Source organism: Carettochelys insculpta, chromosome 2 (genome assembly GCF_033958435.1).
Source record: "Carettochelys insculpta isolate YL-2023 chromosome 2, ASM3395843v1, whole genome shotgun sequence".
In the NCBI taxonomy this organism is placed as follows: domain Eukaryota; kingdom Metazoa; phylum Chordata; order Testudines; family Carettochelyidae; genus Carettochelys; species Carettochelys insculpta.
The window spans coordinates 81,227,983-81,251,706 of record NC_134138.1 but is presented as its reverse complement, the minus strand read 5'-3'; the positions used below and the strand labels follow the sequence as shown (position 1 = coordinate 81,251,706).

The following is a 23,724-nucleotide window of genomic DNA, read 5'->3' as shown; positions in this document are numbered from 1 at the left end:
TTACTGGTTTTGGTTCTCTGTGCCTTAAATATTGAGTCTGTTCTGGTCTGGCTATGGTCTGAAGAAGTGGGTCTGTCCCACGAAAGCTCACCTAATAAACCATTTTGCTGGTCTTTAAAGTGCTACTTGACTGCTTTTTGTTTTGATAGTGTATAGACTAACGCGGCTTCCTCTCTGTTACTATTTTGCAGGTTGTATTTTTGCAATGGCTTTAAAGCAGAAGTAGAATAATACAACTAGGTCTGTAAAATATCTGCCATCCACCCTTCTTAGACAAACAGGACCTCAATATATTGGGTGCAAAAATTTGAATTGCCCCATTGTCCTGAGGACTGAAGCACAGCTCAGTTTTTCGAAAAATGTTATTGCATCTTGACCTGCATTCTTACTAGTCCAAAAACAGAGATGGAATTGTCACAGAATTGAAAAGAATGTTATCCACTTGAAATGTAATCAGTTTAAAACTCAAGTTAATATAGCTTCAGGTACTGCACCAAAGCCAGAATCCCACTTCTGACTTTTGTAATTTGAAAATCACATTTTCTTGTTTTTCCTAAATATTTTTTTCTCCCATTTTGCTGTATGAAAAGCCACACAAATGTAAAAGAAATTGTCTGTTCGAAGGAAACCACAAAACAGGCTAAACATAAAGAACTTGCACATACGTAAACTAAACAACTGCAACAAGGTGAGGAGCTAATCTCATTTTTAAGTAAAAATAGTAAATAAACAATATCAGGCAGAAAAGTCACTCTTTTAAGTTGATGGTGTCCTTTTGAAGTGAGTCCAGAAGCACTTTAAGGACTAATAAAATAATTTATTAGGTGGTGAGCTTTCCTGGGGCACCACCTAATAAATTATTTTGTTAGTCTTTAAAGTGCTACTGGACTGCCTTTTTGTTTTGATAGCATATAGACTAACATGGCTATCTCTCTGTTCCTTTTGAAGTGGGTACGGTACATCTTATAGTCAGGTGTTTGTACGTGTTTAAAGACTTGATAGCAGTTTACTGTTTTTGTACTAATTGTATTTTATGGGGCATCTCAGTGGGCTTGATAAATAGGCTTCACAATAAATTATTTTGGCGAAAGTAGGAAAAATAATAAAGCAAATCGCTCAGAATGTGCTCCAGAACACACAAAAACCTTGATGTTCATCCATCTCTCAGTCATACTATGGGTTTGTATTCCCTGATTAAAAAAAATAATAATAACCTTTTAGTTTGGAGTGATTGGTTATTTATAGCAGAAGATATTTGCTGTCAGTTTACCTTGATCAAGAATATTATTGATTGCTATGTAAATACTGTTGCTGACAGTTTGTTAAATACAAATAAAATATGCTTAGCTATTTTGCTTTCTTTTAGGCCTCCCAGACCTGTAACCAGCATGAATGATACACTATTCTCCCACTCTGTTCCCTCAGGAAATGCTTTCACAAACAGAAGGTGAGTGTTCATCCTTCCTTACTTTAAAACAACTCACGTAAATGGAAAATAAATCCCTGAATTTTAGGTTCTTTGCATTTTTCTGAAGGAAATGTTGGTAGAACATTGTCTCAGAAATATTCCAGCCTTTTGTGGACAGCATTCCATTTATTCAAATGAAAGCCCACATTTTGAATGTGTGCTCCTGAATTTGGGCACCCAGTTGCACATTGACACACTTACATGGGCACTCAGGATGCTACAATATGTGTTTCAAAGCCTAATTTTCATTGTCAGTCTTGAAATGCAGATGATTTAAATGCTGATGTTTGAAAATTGGGCCTCCGATCCTAAATCATTAAATAGTGATGGATCATGAGTAGAAGCTGGGATGTGAGGTTGTATGTTGGGTTAATATACTAACTTGTCATCTTTGGGGGTCTGGATTAAAATTTCAGCCATGTCACAAACGGAAATGAGTCTGATGTTCTAATTTAGATCACACAAAATCCTTAGAGGATAAGTTAAAAAAAAAAAAAAGCTTGACTTTTTACTGTGCTGCATTTCTAGATAGTGTTTCAGACTTTGTGTGGACTTTACAAAAGTTGGCCAGGGTAGTTTTTACATAATAGAGAGATAATAGAGGAGTATGTTTAGCTTATATAGGTATCTTACTTATACCAAGTGTTCAGTTGGTGTTAACTGCTGATGGAACTGATTCAAGATCACCTGGGACAAGCTGCTCTGAACTGACAGGAAGCTCAAATTCAGATCTGAACTTTGCAGCTTCAGTGTAGATTCATAAGTCCATTTATAGTATTCACTGCAAAGCCTTGTAATGCAAATGGAATAAAACTACAGCTATATATTGACTCAGTCCTTCTAAGATCCAGAAATGTGGGTTAACCATTGGTACTGCTCTGCAAATATGCTATTGACATTAAGGCTTCTGATTGTCTCACTCCTCCTTCAAGAAGAGGGGAGGAAGATGTTAAGTCACTCTTTGGAAAGATGTGGAGATACTCCTTGAATAGTTAAACAAATCAGTGATTCATTAATGGCCACAACAAAGAAAGGAGTGTCTTGAAATAGGTGGCCTTTTAGGAAACAAAGCGTAAAAGAATGGTCCAAAACCATAATTTCCAAAGAAAAGGGGTGTAGAACCCCATATGCAGTTATATGCCCAAGCAGTCAAAATATGATTGCAGCATTTGCTACCAATTACATAATCTACAGAACACCCAATAAGTAAATGGTCACAATCAGGACACTGGAAGGAGAAGCGCTCTTCATTCTGATGGAGAAGGTAAGTGTAGTTTAACATTTGGCTGCATCAGATTGAATTGCTCTTGCTTCACTTCAGTGCTTCAGAGACCTAAAGTTACCCAAAATAATCTTGGTAACATGAGTGTTCATGTTTATTCTTTCAGAACTGAAATCAAAGCCATAGTCCACCCTACTACTACATTGTCTCAAAGCTGTTTTGCTTCCCTAAAGATGAACATTTATTTTACCTATAAACTATCATTGCTACTAAAATATATGCAGCTGCCAAGAAATCACAATGCTCAATCAGTAGAACAAGGTGTTTATTAATGTAAGAAAGGCAGCCAGGGGATGATTTTTAGTTATAATAATTAGTGGCATTTACTGTGCTATGTTTCATTTTACACAGAAAGAATTACTAATACTTTTTTTGCTTTAGTTTCTTTGTTAATTCAAGTCATTGTCTTTAATTATCGTGATCAAATGAAGGTATATTTCTGGCACTTTAGAATTCCTTTTCTCCTAGAGGGAATCTCCTTTACACATGAGATCAGGATTTTTCAATAGAAATTTCCTGCACGATATGAGGAATTTCAAAAGCCAGAACTGTGGATAGACAAACCTTTTGGTAGATGAGTAATATGGTACCTTTTCTTTATGAAATATGCATGGGATGCCATATGCATCACCAGTTTTGGTAGAGTTAACAATGCCATGAAATGTAAAATAATGTCTTATATTTTTCCATTCCCCTGATTAGTTTGAGTGCATTTCATTTTGAAATTGTTTTTGTTTTCAACCCTAATCCATGAGTCATATCTTTTTATTTTGTTTTTAAAAACACAATATTCTTTCTAAAGCATTTGCGACTTGAGCACACCGAATCCACTGTCAGCATGCTGCTGTGTATTTACATAGGATATTAACAAAGTTTCATTGTTTGAATTATTCAGGTTACTTGAGGGTATAAATGTAGCCAGTCCTGTAACTGATGAGCATTCTCTTATAAAGCTGTATGTAAATCAGCTTCACAACAATTCACGGTCAGTATGAGAGCACTAAACTACTAATCACTGTAGTTCAGTAGCTGATGCACTAAATCATTAGTAATTCTGCTAAACTGATTAATTTGAAATTGATATTCTTAAAGGGATGGATTCTGTAGGGCTAGAGGACTTATGTGGTTTTAATTAGACTTTTATTCAACTTCGCACTGGCCTTGGACTTTCTTGCTTTTGCACAGCACAAATCTTTCAAACATTTTAATCGCTTTATATAGAGGTATGTACTAAAGGAGGTTTTTGTTCAAACTTCTTTAAGTTTCCATCATCTGTATGCACCACGGCTCTTCTGCACTCAACAGGAGCCTGAAAGAAAAGCACGTAACAGGTTGAAAACCATTCTGACTTTCACAATGAGGCTGTTTCTCCTCTTTCAGGGTGTGTACAACTGGTGATCACTTTGGATCAATACAACAGTAGCCCTTCTATCCCCACACGTCCTTCATACTACCATTGTACCAAACAGCAATTATTTGTGTTCCTGGTCAAATTGGTGAACAAAGGTCTTGATCCAAATCTGAAAAACGTCAATGGGAGTCTGAATGCTGAAGTCACTTATGAGCTTTGGAGCAGGCCCAGATACGTTATCACTGCTCCGTTCTTCGCCAGTCTGTCTCATTTGAACAATCTGAATTAGGTTGTGCTTCATTTGGTACTGAAAAGAAGGAAGTGGTGCAGCTGGACAAGACCGGTCTGCCAGGTTGTTTTCTGTGGAATATAGTCACTTCTGTTATTTTCTGAATCAGTCCTTGATCATTATTTGTTCTTCAGTGAGAACGTATTGGTGCTGATATGCTGCTTTTCGGAATACCCCAAGTCCCTTGATCCCTATTAGAACAATGACAGAATCTTCACTCATCTTCTCATGTTTTATTATTACTGCCCTGGTAAAATCAGTCCTCATTAGGAAGATTTTCCTATCATATCGTAAAAACAGGTTTTGAGAATTGTGTTTGCAAGTGTGCCAGCATAATACTAAATACTTAGTGATTCATGTTGCAATCAAAATTGTACAACCTCATCATTGAATCTCTACTTGATCATAATACCCCTAAAAGTTATCCTGAAAGTGATTTCCACAGTGTACAATTTGCCATCACTGTAATGTGTTTTATGGACTGATTCTGACAATTAGGGTAAATTTGAAGAAAAATTTTCATGCAAATAGATCATTTTTATGAAAGGCATTTTTCAGTATCCCCTTTGCAATTGTATCAAATATTTGTATTAGTATGCAAACATTTTCCTTCACAACCAGCTTCTTACTTTGCTCTATCCACCACTGCATCTAGAATCCTAAGTTCATGACATCAAAGTTCTTTGCTTATGGAAAGGAATGTGTCATCATTAATTCATCACTATGCCATTCTAACTACTGGATCAAATGAGACAGAGAAAAATGCACTGGGAAGGGTCAAACCTTTCATGAAGAACATCTACAAGATAAAATGGATGTGTTTCAGTGTCTGCTGTTTGAGTTGGACTCAAGCCAGGAAGTTTGGATTGATAATCAAGCTTTCTCAACATGCATGGGTGTTCAGATTCAGGCTTTCAATTCAGCCTGTTTTCACATGATCTGTTTTAGTTTCTCTAAGCCATCCCAGAACGACAGCCCCTCTTAGATTTCCCTGCTTCTCCTTGTTCATTTAAACTCTGCTAGTTTGGGCCCAAATGGCCATCAGAGAGTAACTGGTAGAGGAAGTCATCTACTACCAGTGAATTCTGTCCTAAGAAACATAAGACATTTTGTAGCTACAAACAGCACCTCAGGTAGTTTTAAAATAAATTATGCTCAGGAAACTTTCATTCTTCTTTGTGCAGTGCAGGAGCCACATTCAAATACCATGTTTTCAAACAGGAGACAAATAACCAAGCACAAACCTGTGCCCACTGGATACAAACTCAGTTATTGGTTGTGCTGCAAGTATACAAATAATTAAAACCACAAGTCCTGTATTTTTCTTGCTTGGCTAATGTTCTTTCTTTATGATCTGGGGCTGCCTGAAGGGCTGCAAACAATTTAATTGATTGAATTGTAGTGCAGTAATCAGGGGAATGTTAATATACCCATGTAAACTCAGTGAAGTCAATATCTGGCTTAATGTAAAAATAAGTGACTTGGGCATTGCAGAGTCTGTCTTCCAATTGAGGGTAGATAACTTTAAACACTGTTCCACTTAATTCAAATGTATTTTCTGCTTGGGTAGTTCTGCACACAATCTGCTGCCACTGGTGTTGATCAAAGTATTCAGACACCTTGATGATAGGTGCAATAGTCTCTCTTCTTCTGTCTTTCTCTGTATGTCACTTTCTTCCCTGGAATTATCAATGTACAGGGGGAAGGGAAGGAACAAGTACCAGAATGACTAAATACATTTTTCCTCCCAGTAAGTTGTTCCTTCTTTAAATACTAAGACTGGAGTGAGTGGAAGCTAGTCACCACCTTGTGATTAAACTAGCTGCAGATGTGTTTTCAGACAAAAGCTTTTCATGGTGATGTCCATTGTTCAGACCCTGTAGGAAGTCAGTGGGTAATTTACTATTGCGTCATAGTGACGGGTGCCTCTTTTACCTCCAGATAGGCTATAAAAGATTTTGGATCGCTCCCCTGAGCAAAAGGAATTGGGACAGATGAGGTCAGGGACAGACTTGTGCATGCGCACACAAAGGATAGGATGAGATATATTGGGTGCTGTAGATAGCCGAATTTCCGCCTTTTCAAAGTTTGGCCACTTGAACGACATACAGTCTGTGCATATTCTGTTCAGAGCAGGATTGAAATCCCATTTCAAATCCTCCCATCAAATTGGCCAACCATTAGCCTGCTGATGGAAAGTGTTATAAATTTTGATTGTGTAAATAGCTAAATACAACGTAAAAATGGTGTCATCGGTGTAGATGTGAGATCATTTAGGTTACTTCTGCTCAGAATTAGTCGTTTTACCTCCTCCTTTTTGTTGAAAAACATTCTTTGGTAACTGATTTTCCTCCCTTAGCAAACTCTGTTTTTCTAATTGGTGTTCTCAGATACACTGTGCAATGCACAGTATGCCGGAGTTCTCAAGCATGTACATATTTACCAGAAATACAGCACTTAATAATTTCACAAGTTTCATTGTTGCTCCTGCTTAGTCATGCTGACACGCAACGGGCTGCCTCTTTTCTATGAAATGTATAGGAGCAAATTGGGAGAGCTGAAGTATGTGTGAATGTGCAGCCATATGCACATACTGTGTACTACGATATCTATGCTAGATAAACACACACCCTATATAGCCTCTCACCTCTCTTAGTAGATGTATACATGAGAGGATATCTAGGTCCTATATTTGTCTAGCATATGCAGCACAGAACACATTTCTTTCAAGATGAATGGAAACCTACAGAAAGATTGTATAGTGTATTGTAGTGTTTAATAAAACATGTGCCTGTGCAATAAGAGAGGGGCATAACAGGCACATTTACACGGAGCCTTTCTTCAGCACTGCTGCCGGCAGCACTATGGTAAGTAGGGTTCTCAAAAATGCAAATAGCTCCCATTTGCATAAGCGTGTGGCTCATTAGCATAGCCTTGCAAGATCTCCCTGCTAGCAGAGGCTGCTGCCAGCAGTAAACAAGCCGTGTAGATGTGCCCCAGCAAAAACCCTCTCTCTGTCACCTGCCCCTTATCCTTGAGGAGAAAATGTTATTGCAAAACCACAAATAATTGCTGTGAGGGATAAGGGGCTGGAGATAGAGAGGTTTTTACCAGCAGACACATGTCTACATGGCCCGTTTACTGCCAGCAGCAGCCTCTGCTGGCACGGAGATCTCATGCGGCTACGCTAATTAGCCACATGATTGTACAAATGGAAATCCATTTGCATTTTCGAGAACCTTGCTCACCATAGCTATGCTAATCAGTGCTGAAGAAAGGCTCTGTGTAGACGTGCCCAACCAGTTTGAAATCTAGAGGCTTTAAAAAGATTTAGAATTTTAGTTTGCTTTTACCCTGAGTTCCACAGCCATTATTTGTGGCTTTGCAATTGCATTTTCTTCTTTTTACAAATGTGTTTCTCTTCCTGCGGTTGTGTAAAAGACTCACATATGTGAGAAAGTGACTACGGGTCTTGTGAAAACATTTAACTACGGGAATAACTTCACTCCCACGAATATGCACATTTTCAGTGTGTCTTTGTGTTTGCCAAGCCAGGTGCTAACTGGCTATAAATAGAGTTCTCTCCTTATCTTCTCTCCACTTTGCACTGAGTAAGGGCAGTATATTGTGGCAGAGCCTGGCCCTAACTGGCCACCTGAGGTGATAGGGGAGCTCTCACCTGGTATAAAGTGATATAACTTGTTTCTCTGCCAGTAGCTTCTCCTGATCCTGATGTAAGGAGAAGGGGAACTATTGAAGGAGAAGTCTTTCCTTTGCCTATCTGAACTGATATAAGGTTGCTTGAAGAACATATCTGATTAAGTTAGCACTTTGGCACTTGCGGTAGTATGCCTCACAGACTCAAGATGGCCTCTAAGTCTGTTGACCCATTTTACACATGCAGAAACAAGAGACACCTATTTTGTGTTTGGGAATGCCACAACTGGCTCATAAATTATGTAGGTGGACATCCCAATTTCCCTGTGCAAAATGGGTTTCAGTTCACTTTTGTCGGCAGTGTCATGTGCAACTAATAGTGGGCTGGAAGCTGCAGCTGAAAGTTCAGCTCTAAAAGATTCTTTTTGATGAGAGCTTGGTGCTTTTTAAAACATTGTTACTTTATATGGATGGTAATCTAAGTAAGAATGTCTTCTATGGATCCTCTGGCAAGCCCTGGGGCAGGGAGAACATCACAGGTAGTGTTGCAGGGAGTTTGGTCATTGAAGTTGTCCGCAGACAGGGAGAGAGAGGCTGCTGTAACTTAGACAGACCCCCTCCAGTGATGTGTAAGTTGCACTGGTGGCCACTTTTGCAAGAGCACAAAGATGACTGGAAGCCATCCTGCCCTGCCAGTTTTGTGCCATCTTACTTAGTGACCAAGCAGAATCTCACCATTGAGGGGTGATAATGGGTGTTTTAAAGCATGTTAGCTACTTGATTTTAAAACGTATCTTCTTGTCATTGAGACAGAGCCAGTGCACGGAGAAGTCATGTAATCATGTAGAATTTCGCAAGGCTGATCAATTGGTTTGCTTTGCCCAGGTTACTCCCCACAGAAGGGTAAAAAGAGAAGGGTCGGGGCTCTCAAGCAGTATCACTGACAGCTGTAATAAATGGATGTAAGCTTGTTCTGTAAGCAGAACCAGTTGCCCACTCAACAGTGGGCTTTCAGAACTGGCAGCTGTAGCTGAATGTTTGGCCCCAAAAGACTCAGATCTGATATTCTGCTAGAAGTTTTAATACACTAAAAGCCATGATATCCGGCATCAGGGTCGACAGATGTCCCACAAACTGCGGGAAAGCCCCACATTTCAGTCAAAAGTCCTGAGTCCCGTATTCCCCCGAAATGTCCCACGGGGCTGCTGGGGTCCTCCTGCCCCCGACTGGGGTTGCCAGCGGGGCTCTGCTTCCTGAAAATCTGGCAACCCTGTCCGGCATTCAGCTAAATGGCACTCTCAACTAACCAGCTTCTGTTCCACCACGGGCTGCCTGGCCAGGGCTGGTGGAGAAGAGTTGGCTATCAACTGCCAGGCTGGGGATGGTTACCATAGAGCCCGTGGCTGCAGTGCCATCTGCTGTGGGGCTGGCTGCCCGGGCCCAGCTCACTTATCCATAGAATTGATTATCCAGCAGTCCTGTTCCCCGGGTTGCTGGAGAACCAAGCTTCTACTGTAATAAAAAAAAATTACAATTAGCTTCCATTTTTCAGAACCTCAGAAACCTCTTTTTTTTTCCTGTGTCAGGAAAAACGTTCATTGTTGTGTTTTAGTGCCAGCACCTGCCTGTTGTATAGTCATTCTGGAACAGTATAGCTCCCTGCCACTGCTTTGATGCTGCTTTTCTTATATATGACCCAGTGAATGCTAAAACCTTTTGGGTGCCATTCTGTCTCCAATTAAGCCAATGACAGTGTTGCTGGTGACTTCAGTGGAACCAGGATTTCATCCTTAGCTTTCACCAATATCTAGTTTTAAAAGAGTTGAGATGAAGGGCAGTGCTAGTGCAAATATGGGATTTTTGTCAAGACAATTGGCAAAAGGGGTGGCAGAAAAGTTGGTGAAAGCAGAGCGTATAATTTTCTGTAATACATGAGTGCTTCATCTTCTGAGTTATTGAGCAGTATGCTATCAGTTTTGTCCTTTCTACTGCATTTTTTTCCCATAACTGGGAGTAAAGCACAGGGTTTATCTGGAACTTTGGTTGAAACTATAGTCAGAGCCATCCCGTCCACAGGAGAGTCCAGAGCAAGCACCCCGGGCCCTGCGCTTTGAAGGGCCCTACACCTCAGGGGAAGTGGGGTCCAACATGGCCTGGCACCGGCAGCTGCAAGCAACGCAGCCCCAGCCTGCCCCGCTCCACCCCACCTGACCTCACCGGCTCTCGGTATCACTCAGGGGAGGGGATGGAAGTCAGACAGGTGGGGCCTGGGTGGCTCATTGGCAGTCTGAAAGAAGGGGTGGAATGGGGGCAGGGTGGGAGTTTGGAGGAAAAGGTGGAGTGGGAGCCCGTCCTGAGGTGGGGTTGTCCCAGGTCCCACACCCACGAGGGATGACCCTGACTATAGTGAAAATAGAATTATAAGACGCATAGATGAACACAAGTTGTTAAGGAACAGTCAACATGCTTTTGTAATGGGGAAGTGTGTGTGGCCTATCTATTAGAAACCTTTGGGGGGTGGGGGGAATCAACAAACATGTAAGTCAAAGTGATCCAGTGGATATAATATAGTTGGTCTTTCAGAAAGCTTTTGGCAAGGCCCCTCACCTTAAAGTAAGTTCTTAAAGTAAACTAAGCAGTCATGGGATCAGAGGGAAGGTCCTTTTATGGATCAGTGACTGTTTAAAAGACAGGAAGCAAAGAGTAGGAATACATTTTCAGTTTTCAACATGGACAGAGATAAATAGTGGATCTGTACAGCATATTCATAAATGAGCCATAATAGGTAAATGAAGAACTGGCAAAGTTTGTAGATGATAAACAATTACTCAAGAGAATTAAGTACAAAGAAACTGTGAAGAGGTACAAAGATATCTCACTAAACTGGTTGACTTTGCAACTAAATGGCAGATACAATTCAAGGTAGAGAAATGCATATGCAAAATAATGGGATCTAAATTAGGTGTTACCACTCAATAAAAAGATTTTGAGTCATTTTGGTTAGCTCTCTGAAAACATCAATTCAGTATGCAGCAGCAATAAAAAAGCTGCTGATATTAGGAGAATTAGGAAATGTGAATAGTTAATAGGAAAGTAAATCTCTTAGTGCCAATAAATGCACGGTATGACCACACCTTGAATATTGTATGTCGTTCTGGTCACTGTGGTATAGATCTGGATATAAAGACATATTAGAATTGGGAAAGGTACAGAAGAGTGCAGCAAAAATGCAACAGTTTCCTTGTGAGGAGAAATTGAAAAGACAAGGAGTATTCAACTTGGAAAATAGATGACTAAGGAAGCATATGATAGAGGTTTATCAAATCCTGCATGACAGACAGAGAGTGAATAAAGAAGTGTTATTTACTTCTTCACATTACTCAAGAAGGAAGGGGCAACCAATGAAATTAATAGGGAGCAGATTTAAAACAAACTAAAGGTAGTACTTCAAATGACACACAGTCAGTCTGTGGAACTCATAGTCAGGCCATGTTGTAAAGGCCAAAATTAGAACTAGATTCAAAAAAGAATTAGAGAAGTTCATGGAGGATAGGTCCATCAGTGGCTCTTAGCCAAGATGGTCAAGGATGCAGTCCTGTACTCTGGATGTTCGCAAGGCTCTGACGTCCAGAAGCAGGGGATAGGACACTTTATTGTCCTAGTCTGTTAATTCTCTTTAAAGCATCTGACATTGGCAACTATCATATGGAATTTTGTTATCTGTTGTAAGAAGACCAAGCTAGATGGACTAGTGCAAGAGGGGTCAGCAACCTGCGGCTCTGGAGTTGCATGCGGCTCTTTAAGGACTTCTTTGTGTCTCCCGACGCTATAATTGCAAAGTAAAAAAAACAAAAACAAAAAAACCACTCCTGATTATTTTTGATAAATGGTGAATGTCTAAAAGCCCAACAATGAACAACTCATATCTAAATAGCAAACAATATGTGATCTGGAAACATTGGATAACATATGCAGCGCATTGTGGGATATGATACAGTATCTGTGTTTTGGTCATGTTGCTAATAAAGTCTTGATTTTGAATAGGAAAAGGAAGCTTGCAGCACTCCTGCCGTGAAGGGCAACAGGCATTTTAAAAAAGAAAACTGAAATTAAATGTGAAATAAAATTGGCGTAATTAAAGTGAGCTTGGGAGCGAAAGTCAGGAAGACAGTGGTACAGACATGTAAAGTGCGAGGAAGTAGAATATGTAAAAAGTTTGTGAATGGCCTGCAGTAAATAGGTATCACATTACAAATTGTTTGTGAGCTGTTCTTAAAATAGGGATTACAAAAGGTAGGGTTTGATATTATTTATTAAGGACCATCTCATATTCACATGCTCTGAGGCTCTTGAGTTATTGAGTTTTTACCAAATTTTAAAAAAATCACTTTTTTTGCTATTTTGATTGCTGAACCCTGGACTAGCGTGACCCACCATGGACATTCCTGTGTTCTTTATAAATGCACCAGATGGGCCTCATATAAAAACATAGGTAAACAGCAAGCAGTTTTCCTGCTGTGCAAAATTACTTGATCTAGATCCTATTCAGACTGTAATGAAGCAATGAACCCTGGGGCCACTCCTTCAGTGTAATCCTTTGAAAACACTATTGATGAATGGTGACTTAAACTTCCGCATGGGAGCTGCTAGAGTGATGGCAGAGTAGTATAAGAGCAGCCTCAGGCAATGATTCATTTGTTGTACAATTAATATTTTTACTGTCTAGATCATCAGAATGTTGTCTACTCAGATGTACCAAAAGCAGCTGCCCCTGTGAGTAGCATACACGGGCAACTCAATCTTTGGTCAGAAGATGCCTAAATGACAGTAGTCAGCCTCGAAGGAAGATTTGGGACTAATTAAAATGGAGAGAGAAATGAAATAACTTTCACAGAAAAAGCAAAGGCAAGAGAGATGAACTAAGATTTAAATCTCTCTGCTTTCATCCAACATATTCTCTTCTTCCCTAGGTATGTCAGCATCAAGAAATTATTAAGAAAGCATGACTGACGTGGATTATAAAGAAAAGCAACAAATATATCTAAGGGCAGAAAAAGAATATAGTGCTTTTTAAAAAATTATATTGGAGCTACCTCACAAAAGGACAGATTCAATTAGATGTACATTCTTCTTTGGCTACTTTTACTTTGAGATCCAGCATATAATAGCAAATAAAGAGTAAACATAATTCAACAGGAATCATCTCAGAAATAAGATGACTGTTAATGGAAATGACTGGTACACTAAGATTCAGCATCATGTATGTCAGTGTCAACTTCACCTGAAAGTACACTAGCCTCCAAAGAGAGATTTTTGGTTGAAGCTTGTTTTGTTTGGTTCTTCCCTTGCTGTAGATACATGTTGCATCTCCCTGGTCAGGCACCCTCGGGACTTATGTGGTCCCGAACAAGAGAATATGCCAGACTGGGGGAGGTTAGGCCTCCAGGCTCACATCTGTGGTCGCCCTTCCTGGTCACCACAAGCTCCCCACCCCAGCTCCCCTCAGCCCAGCTCCCCAGACAGGTGCCCTACTCCTGCAGGGCTGTTGGCTGGGATCCCAGCACCACCCAGGCTTCCCGCAGTGGGGCTCCCCAACCCCAGCTCAGCTCCCCATAAGACTCCCCACTGCTGCAGGGATACCAGGGTCTCCCCACACCAGGGCTGCCAGTGAGGCTTACCTCTACCAGTGGTTGCATGCCACCAGCCAGACTGGCTCTGGGTAGCTGGGGCTCTCTAGTCCAGGTGCTGTCTGGTCCAGCAACATCCATGGTTGTACTGGACCACGGATGATGTCAGATGAGAGAGTGCCAGACAAGAGAGCTTCAACCTGTATTATAGGTTAGAGGGGGAAGAACCTCAATAAGCTTCTGCCCAAGCAAAATTCCATGGCTTTCATGGTGGTAAAATTCTACATCTCAATTTTGCCTTTGCTGGGATTTTGTTTTCAAAACTTGGGATCTGGCTAAATTTTGCTTCAGCTCAAGGCTCTTGAATGAATTTCCCTGAGCTCTCTTCTGTAATGAACTTCAATCATCACTGTTTACCCTCTTCTTAGTTTTCCTGTCTTATTAACTAGCTCTCCTTACAAGAATAATGAAGTAGAGCAGAGCAAATTGCTGGCCAGAGCTGCTCCAGCTTTCTTGAAAGGCAAAGGGTAAGTTAAAGAGAGGGTATGTTGGTAGCTTGCACTAACACAACTGCAAAAAAAAAATCATATTCACCCCTTTTTTAATCTATATCCTTTTTTCCCCACAAGAAAATTACAGTAGTTCTATAAGCTAACTAACCACCTAAACTAAGTAGGCCTTGTGAAAATGAATATCTTTATATACTTGTTTTCTTTATCTGACACTTCCAAACATATGCAACTCTTGATTTTAATCTGTTAATCGTGTGTCTATTCTACATATATTATTTTTGCTATCCATATAATATATATTAAATACATACAACCTATATTAAAATTGGCTTCATAATCTATACTATTTTAAAGTCATTTTATAGGACTAACACATGGTGTGTTCCTGCTTGTTGCTGAATCTCCTTTAGCTCTGTTTGATTTCCACAGGAGATGAAGGTGTTCTGCATGCTCTTGCAGGTTCCTCCTATCTTTCAGGATCAGTTGCCTAAGCAAACTGAATTATAGCATTTTAAACAACTGAAGTAAATAAGAATTTCAGCACTTTAGTTTTATTCTAAGAACATTTATTGCTCATTCTTAAATTCCCATTTCACAGTCTCACCTGCTGCTGCTTTTTCTGTTTATTTCTCTCTGTCTGTCCGGATCACACCCTTTTTCCTCCCCAACCCCGTTTCAGGTTACAGTACAGCCTTGATGTTGCAGACAGGCTGGCCGATGAACATGTACTCATCGGGTTGTATGTCAACATGCTCCAGAGCAACCCCACACGGTTAGTGCAGGTTTGGCACCTTTGGGAGTTCTTTAGCAGAGCGACATGGATTTGTTTAAATTAAATCACTGCCCAATGTACTTCTCATTTCCTCACCACAGAAGCAGCTGTTTTTAAACATTAATCTAAAGAGTGGATGTCTTTGCTCTCAAGACATGACACCTCATAGGTGCTGGGGAGATTGTTGATTTGCTTGCATTCTTTCTAGGAATGCTAAATAGCAAAGCAAAGTGCCATGAATAATTGCTTGGCTAACAATTACCATGAGAACTACTTTGTGGTACTGTTTAGTACTCAGTTCTGTACTTGATGATACATAAACCTAGCCACACCAGTGATACAGAAGCTTTCTTCTTTCAAGGAGTTCATTTTTGCGGTGGCACATAATGTGCAATTCCAGTTAAATGTGTAAATGAGAAATGATGGCAGTTCAGTAAAAAATAAAAAATGGTTTATTAAGCCATCAAAGGAGGAACTTTGTTTCAGTTGTATATTTGTACATAGGTCCGCTCTTCTTCTTAAATCTGGCTGACTTTTGCCATATCCAAACCCCGACATATGTTGATTTGCCATTATCTCTAACTCAGAGCCACATATGGCCAGTTTCGAAGCAGGTAAGATACACAGAGCTCTTTTATTCTACTTAGCTAAACATTTAACACTGTTCCCATCCTGAAAATTCTGCTGCCATCAAGATTGCAGATGTTGACCTCCCAGCTGTTGTGCAGTAGCTAGGAAGTTCGACACAAGAAGATAGGAAGGAGTTTATATGTAAATAACTACAGATTCTTCTTTAGTCTGTATTTGACATGTGGGTGGGCATATTCACTGTATGCCTGAAACTGGAAATTGTTGTAATCAGTGTCTGTGGGTCTGCGACCCCCCTCCCGCCCACCCCAAATCTCATCACGCTCAGTACCAACAAATTATGAGTATTTGTTACTCTAGCCAAGTGAATACAGAGAAAATTAGATCTGCTCAGAGCCTCCCTAAGTGGATTTCTCAATGTCTCTTCACTTGCTATCAGTACATTTACCTCTTCTGGATGGGTTGGGGGCACATTCCTCTACAGCATAAGCAATCTCATTAACAACTCTGAGGAGTGTTGAAGATTTGTAAGGCAGCTACCTGGAGTTCCATCCACACTTTCTTTGCTTTGGTCCAATCTTCTTCTGCCAATACAGCTATCAGAATTGCAGTATCACCTGCATTCTCACGCTATGATAGTAGATGACTGAGAAGCAGCAGTCAATGTGTGAAGCTGATACAGTAAACCCCTGAAATGCACGATTTCATGTTGCACTTAACTTGCATTAATGCAAGTTAACCACAACTCGAAGCCACTCTGCTACTGTCTGCCCACCTGGCTCACCCAGATAGGGGAAGTTGTGTGAGCAGCCGCAGCAGCGTGGCTTCTCCACGGCTTCCCCCAGCTGGGAAAAGACACGCCGCCATGCACACAGACACCTCTTTCTGCTGCTCCCATTGGCTGGGAATGGTGAGCTACAGCCACAGTGAGATTTGAGCAGCCATACCTGTAGACACACAGGTAAATACAGTGGCAGCAGCCCACCAGGGGATAACCCTGGCAAACTGCATCCAGCCCATGCACCACTTATTGTCAGCCCTGATCCAACATGAACCTGTATCAGCAGCAAACGTAATGATTAGGGCTGAAACTTCCCCTGGCAGTCATGTCATTACAGCACATTTCATAACAAATAACGGCCCTCTCCACCTAAAATGCATGCATAACAATCACAAGAAAGTAAAATAAGGATGAACCGATAGCCTTGGATCAACACCACACATAAGAAAAAAAACCCAGACAAGCCCCAAAATCTTGAAGTCCCAGATCATCGGGGATATAAATCCATGCTCAAGTGACATCAGTGGAATACACTGATCTATATCATTTAAGGGCCAATCAGCCTTAATACATTTTTTCCAAAATACTGCTTTCATGCACTGGAAACAAGTTTGATTGTTAAAATTACTTTTCACTGCATGTGTTTACATCTTACATTTCATTTTCTGTCACTTGGACACAAATTATGGCCCCAACCTCATCAGTTACACTCTGTGTTTCTCACCGCCTAGGTTAATGGGTTGGATCTGAGCCTTCGTATTTCAGAGGACTTTATAAATGAGGAAGCAACCTATTTATTATAAACTAAGATGTTCAAAGCACCCACAGTCAATATGCTCTGGTCCCTTAAGTCTTAGAATGCTGCACAGTTTACAAATATGTAAAACAATATCATTTATTTCTTGGAAATGTTTGATTTGCTTTAGATTTCATACAGTCTTTGTTCTCCAACCATGTCACTATTTATAAATTTCCCTTTAACTCTGACATTGCTGAGGTTTATTCATTTAAGTTAGACCATCACATTGTTTTAGTAATTTAGGCAAAATTTAAAATGTAAATAGGAGGGGGATCTTCAGCTGATAGCAAGTGGTTTCTCGTGGCTCTTAAAGACACCTGGATGAACTGTATTGAACTACATTGATTCATATTTCTATGCAGTTGCAGACTGAAGAGGGTTAAATATATTCCTCAATACTTTATAAGTAAAGCTACAATTTCGTCAAGGAGGTTGCAGAAGTCACAGAATCTGGGACTTCCAAAGACCTCTATGGCATCAACCCCCAGTGGCTGGTAGCCAGAACATCCAACTGCTGCAGTGGATCCCAGTGCAGTTCCCAGTCACTGCAGACTGGTGGACCCCATTTCCTGTGGCCACAGTGAGCATGGGGGGCCCCTAATTTCTGACCCTCATGGATGGCAGGGGAACCCAACCTGTTCTTGGCCTCTGCAGGCAGCAGGAAGGGGCACTCTGAATCAGTGGGGTGGGGACCTCATAACTTCTAGCCAGGCCCCTCTGAAGTGCCCATCCAACTTGGGCAATGAAGAACTCCATAGCTTCCAGCTGCAGGCAGAGGTGGGCCCTGGACCTGAACCCAACTCAGAGGGTCACAGCCAGGCTTTTTTTCTGGTGGTACATGCTGGTACTACATACTGGCACCTCCTCGCCAGAGTTCCCATGGCTGGAGATGCTGGTGGGGCTCAGGGACCCAGCCAGCTCACAGTGGAAGCTGCCAGAGCCCCCACCAGCAGTCCCTCAGCAGTGCAGGGACCAAGAGCCAGAGCCCACGCTGGCCCCATAGCAAGACAGGGGCCAGGCAGCTGCCATGGGGCTGGGAGCCAGAACCTCTGCTTTCCCAGCAGCAGCAGGGGCCAGGAGCTGGAGGCTCCCCCCAGCCCCTCCGGCAGCTTCACCTGGAGGAACCTGGTGGTTGGGGCTCAGGGGAGGCGAGGAGCCATACTGTCTCCTCAATTTTACAAAAAGCAAACAAAAACAAAAGCCCAAAAAAGACCACTAGTCACAGGTAAATACAGGATGGAACAAATTGTTTTGCATGAGTAGTTAACACATTTCAAGGCATCACCCAAAATAAAGTGTCCTGTTGACACATCTCTAGTCATGGGGAGGAAAGGAAGTGAGGAAAGCAGTTGAGCAAGTCTAGGAAGGAAAGTAGGTAGTCAGTTATGAGTGATTGTCGTGATAAGCCATAAATCCAGTGTCCATTCAGTCCATGATTTTTTGTTGTTCAGCAACGTTACGAAGTTCCCAGGCTTGTATTTTGGAAGTGTGCACTGAGCCTGTGTTAGACTGGTTGGGACTCAGCACAGAAACTAAGGAAGGGGACCCCCACCCTGCCTCGCTTACCTGCTCACATATTGGATTTCTGCAGTGTCAGAAGCCAAAGCCCAGGCTGAACCACAGAGTGCTATAGTTGAAGCCTGAACTCTGTTGCAGGAGCATGAAGCCAAAGGCCAAGCTTGGCAATTACCCTGCTAGCTACCCCCAAAATTAGTCCTGGCTGTGCAGATTTTCTTCGAGAAGGAAGATATTTCCTTGAATGTAGCAGCTTTATGACCACGAAAAACAAAATGTAGGAAGTAGGAAGATGAGATGAGCAGTTAACTGGTCTCACTAGCACGGACTGCAAATCACCAGTTCTGGTTGTTCTGTGAGCTCCTACGACCTAGACAGTACAATTTTGAATAGTCTCATAGGGGTAGCCGTGTTAGTCTGTAGCTTCACAAATAACAAGCAGTTCTGTAGCACCTTAAAGACAGACATATTTATTAGGTAATGATCTTTTTGGGTAAGACCCTTTTCAGATTACTGGAGTAGACAATTAGAATTCTGGTTTTATATAGCTGGAGGAGAAGCTGGAGGGGAAAGGAGGAAAAGAAAGGAGTTACCTGTCCTACCAGTGACCCCTTTTTTTTTTTTTTTCCGTCTCTGTCTCACCCTACCGCATCCCTCCACCCCACTACATAAATCCTGGATTCCAATCATCTAGTCCAGTGGTTCTTAACCTGGGGTGCGCACATCCCTGGGGGTGCATGATGCCCTTTCTGGGGGTGTGAGACATGCCAGATTTTTTTAGAAGGTAAATCATCAAAAACGCAAGTTAAGCAGAGGCATGTAAGTACAACTACTTTGTTTCATCAAACCTATGTATGAATTCAGTTAGCCACTAACTGTTAGCGCATCGGTTACAGTTCACTTCCACAGCAACACTCCGCAACATCTCTGGGTAGTACGTGCATATTTTTGTATGCCTCCTGTACTATTAGTTGTCGTGAGTAATAACTTTAAACTATTTTGCATATATTTAGTATGCATTTAAAAGAATATAGGCCCCCCATCTCTATTTTTGATTTTTGATCAGGGTGCGAAAACTTGTTTTGAGAACCAAAGGGATGCAGGCTTCAGTAAAGGTTAAGAACCGCTGATCTTCTCGAATCAGCAGACATGGACCTTACCTATGAAAGCTTATTACTGTCTCCAGCTCTGAAGAAGTGGGCCTGTCCCACGAAAGCTCATCACCTAATAAATTATTTTGTTAGTCTATAAAGTGCTACGTGACTGCTTTTTTGCTTTTTTTTACCTAATAAATTTGTTAGTCTTTAAGATGCTAAAGGACAGCTTGTTGTTTGTACAGTTTTAAGTTGATTTTCCATCTTCTTTTTATAACAAGTCACAGAAGAAAGAATAGGATAACAATGCAATCAACAGTCTTTTATCAAGTAGGCCTCCTTAGACAAGCAAAGAAAAAAGAAAAAATCAGCATTTGGCAGTGATATTCATACAAAACTTCTCTTTGGAAAGGGGAGAATCACTGAAATTTGCCAATCCCAACTCCATACTTCAGCAAAACTGAGGGTACAAGTCCATCCATTAGGTTTCAGAATCAGCATACTGGACAGGTGTGGTATCATAAATTCTTTTATGATATTTGGGCTTTATGTGATGCCATTGTACCAGCAACCATACTGGCACTTCAATCCATATGACAGTAAGGAAGATATAAAGCTAATAGCCTGCAAATTATTACAAAGTGTTTAAATAATTGTTGACAAAGAAATTAAGTTTTGGAATGACCCTTCAACACCCTAAATAATTGGGGATCACCAACCGTTCATATAACTATGTTAAATTAGAAGGATTGCAGTCATGAGGTATCTCGAAGGGATATCTCATTCACCTTAGTTCATGTCCCAAATACTACAAGTGTTCGCATTTATTTGTGAGTTTGCTTTAATAATTACACTCTGCCTTTATTTATGAAGTTGTGGAAGTACAATTTGTGGCACCTCATAATTCTACATCTCAAAATCTTGGAATTTCCAAATTAAACATATTGTTTGTACAGTGTGGTTAATGATCGTCCAAAACAGGAACATTTCAGAATATAGTGTATCTTGGTCATGATATTTCATCTGAATTCCAGAACATGTGTGCACATAACTTGAGGACCACAGATCACACTGCTACAGTACATACTGTATTGTATTTATCTATGTTTAAGTACATGCCAAGATATTTCACATAAAGGCTATGTCTATGTTAGCCCCCACTTTTTCCAAAAGGGAATGGTAATGAGACACTGTGGGCTATGCTAATGAGACATTGCCATGAATATGCAGCACCTCATTAGCATAATGCCAGACATGCCGATCTGAAAATGCCGCTTTCAAATTGCGCGCTGCCCGTGTAGATGGGGGCCTTTTGAAAGGACCCCCAGTTTTCAAAACCCCCTTATTCCTAAAACCAGACTGGGGTGGGTCCTTTTGGAAGGGCCCCATCTACATGGGTGGCACGTGATTCGAAAGCAGCACTTTCAAATTGCCGCGGCCAGTATTATGCTAATGAAGTGCTGCATATTCATGAGGTGCCTCATTAGCATATCCTGAAGTGTGTCATTAGCATCCCCCTTTCGAAAGCCACAGGCTAGTGCAGACATAGCCAAGGTAAGATAACTTTAAGCATCAGAAAGTTGAAGTGGCTTTTTTCATTTGTAAAATTGCTATTTTAGTTAATCTTTTTAACTATGCTGCAGACTTATGCTACTCTGTGAATCCACACTCTCTGATTTTTCAGGGTTTATATTATGGTGACAAATAGCCACTCAAGTGGCAATTGAGTCTGGAATACCTACTTTTGTCAGTTGTTACACAACATCTACTGGAAAATGCTCAAAACAAAATATGTTTTGAATAAATTATTCCTTATTTTGTGGTATGTGTAATGTCATAGGGCTGAGAGTTTTTTTTTCTAGAGGAGTCTTGTGTGGATTTTTGCTTGGGTAATATAGTAGAACTGAAGGTTAAGTATGTAGAAGAAACATAGCTGATTATAAACTGGGAATTTGTTCAATTGAATAAATTAATATGAATGGAAAATCACTGAGCTTGGTTCTCCTTTTACATGAGAGAAAATCAGGAGTACTTTGCAATCAGTGGTGTGAGAATAAAAATAAATCTTTTGTATATACAATGAAATAAATTAATCATAATTTTTACTAAAGTAAAATAACTGCTTGTTCTTTTCTACTCCCACTACCATCAGAAGTCAACTGAATAGGCAGCCAGTACCCATCTCTGGTTAACTCTTTATCACTTAGGTGAATTTCTAGCCTGTATGCAAAGGTATTCTGAGGATAAGACAAAGACTATTTAAAGGGCCCTGCTGTTTCCTTTTCTCTCTTATCAGTACCTCAGCAAGTCAGAACAATTCGATATGGCTTCTGGCTCCAGGCTGCCAACCAATGAATCCAAGCCACTAACCATCTTTCAAATGTAGCTTCTCACTCCCAGTGGAATCCTTCAGGCATTGGATCCCTGACTGAAGGATGCACCTTGTGGTTCCTTGAGTTATTGTGAGATATATGTGTAGAGAGCACTACAAAGTTTAATCCATCCCAAAGCTGAATTCACGTATATAACACCTTTTATCGTGCACCTGTTGCTATTTCTTTTCTAATGTATGTCATTAAAAGCAACACACTTGGCTTCTGAAGATGTTATTTCAGATTGTCATTATTTTCATCTTTCTCCCTTTTAGCTGGTTCTGCTCTGCTTGACTCCTTTTAAAGTTGTAACTATGTAGAAAATTCACATACTTTCCATTTTTAAAAAATTGCACTAATATGACTAAAACATGGCCTCCATTTAAAATATTGATATATGTCAATTTGTGATTAGCTAACAAAGTAAATGATGTGATTTGCCTTTGATATTCCTGGAATAGGAAATGTAAACAGTTGAGATATTTTAAAGTGGGTCTACCATATAAGCAGCAAATGTTTTATATTATTCCGAATAACAAATATTTGTTAATGTTCTGAAGGAGGAACTAAATTAAACTCTTTTAAAAAATGTAGCTGTTAACATAGTTTTAAGAGGTAGCTGGATTTTAGTGATTTTAAAATGAATAGATGTTGTGGGGAAAGGGCTTGTCTCCACATGACGATCTAAAAACTTACCTACAAGTGTCAGAAACTGAGAGAGGAGGCTGAGACCTTCTGTGTTTCTAGATGATCTAACAAAGTTAATATAGAAAAAAATCTCACACTGATCAGTGATCCTGGACTTGACTGAGATCTGCAAGATTTCACCCTGCAGCAGCAACAGGGGCTACTGGACTCAAGGACAGATCCACCCTTTCAGAATACAGTGAAATGTTTGAGGTTCCACCACAGGGAGGAAGCTCTTATCTGTTGATCAGCCTTTTTGTAGTCATGCCAGAGAAATTGCCCTTTCAGCCTTGTTCATGTCTTCCTCTGACCAGAGGCACTGACTTGGGATGATGTTTGATAGCTCCATATCTGCCCACCCTCCCAATTCAATCAGATGAGCCCTTTATGACGCCATTGCTCATTTCACCCAGACTTTCTGCAAGGAGATGTCTGGGCTGTGCATGCAGCAGCCAGCGTAACCCAGGGTGAATTGAGCCCTCTCACCTCTTGTCAGTTTGTGCAAAGCAGCATAGGTTATTAACCAAGGGCAGGTTTCACTGTCATTGTTTTAACCTAGTTCTGGGTATTGTAAACTGTGGAATGGGAAATTATGGACACAGTGACAAAGTGACTCATGTGCCTTCTAAATGCTGATGCCTCTCTCCTTTTACCCCACCCCAAATCTAAGCAGCATGCTTGACAGCGCCAGCCGCCTAGATGAAGAGCACAGACTGATCGCCAGGTATGCAGCAAGACTGGCAGCAGAGACTACTGCATCTGTAAGTGGTTTTAATTGGGGAAGGTAAACATTTCCTTTTGGTCTTGTTTCTGAAGGACAAGGGTTGGTCACTATCAGAAAATTTACATCTGGCCACCTTAATGGTTCACAGATTATTTTATTGGAGGATATTGTTAGGCAATAAAGAACACTAATGCTTTTGTAAAGCT

The 23,724-nt window shown here is 40.7% G+C and overlaps 1 protein-coding gene across 19 annotated transcripts in view; it reads left to right on the top strand.

The window, feature by feature from the left end:
- Nucleotides 1–23,724, top strand: part of DTNA (dystrobrevin alpha) — a 316,470-nt gene that overhangs the window by 249,007 nt on the left and 43,739 nt on the right. For 7 of the 19 annotated variants that reach the window (XM_074987205.1, XM_074987211.1, XM_074987213.1 and 4 more), the window contains 5 exons: nt 1,367–1,447; nt 3,646–3,735; nt 14,124–14,201; nt 14,866–14,958; nt 23,465–23,555. In XM_074987205.1, coding sequence (XP_074843306.1) covers nt 1,367–1,447; nt 3,646–3,735; nt 14,124–14,201; nt 14,866–14,958; nt 23,465–23,555 — 433 coding nt within the window. Of the gene's footprint in view, nt 1–1,366; nt 1,448–3,645; nt 3,736–14,102; nt 14,202–14,865; nt 14,959–23,464; nt 23,556–23,724 lie in introns of all 19 variants that reach the window. The other 12 variants (XM_074987204.1, XM_074987203.1, XM_074987207.1 and 9 more) reach the window with 7 other exon arrangements.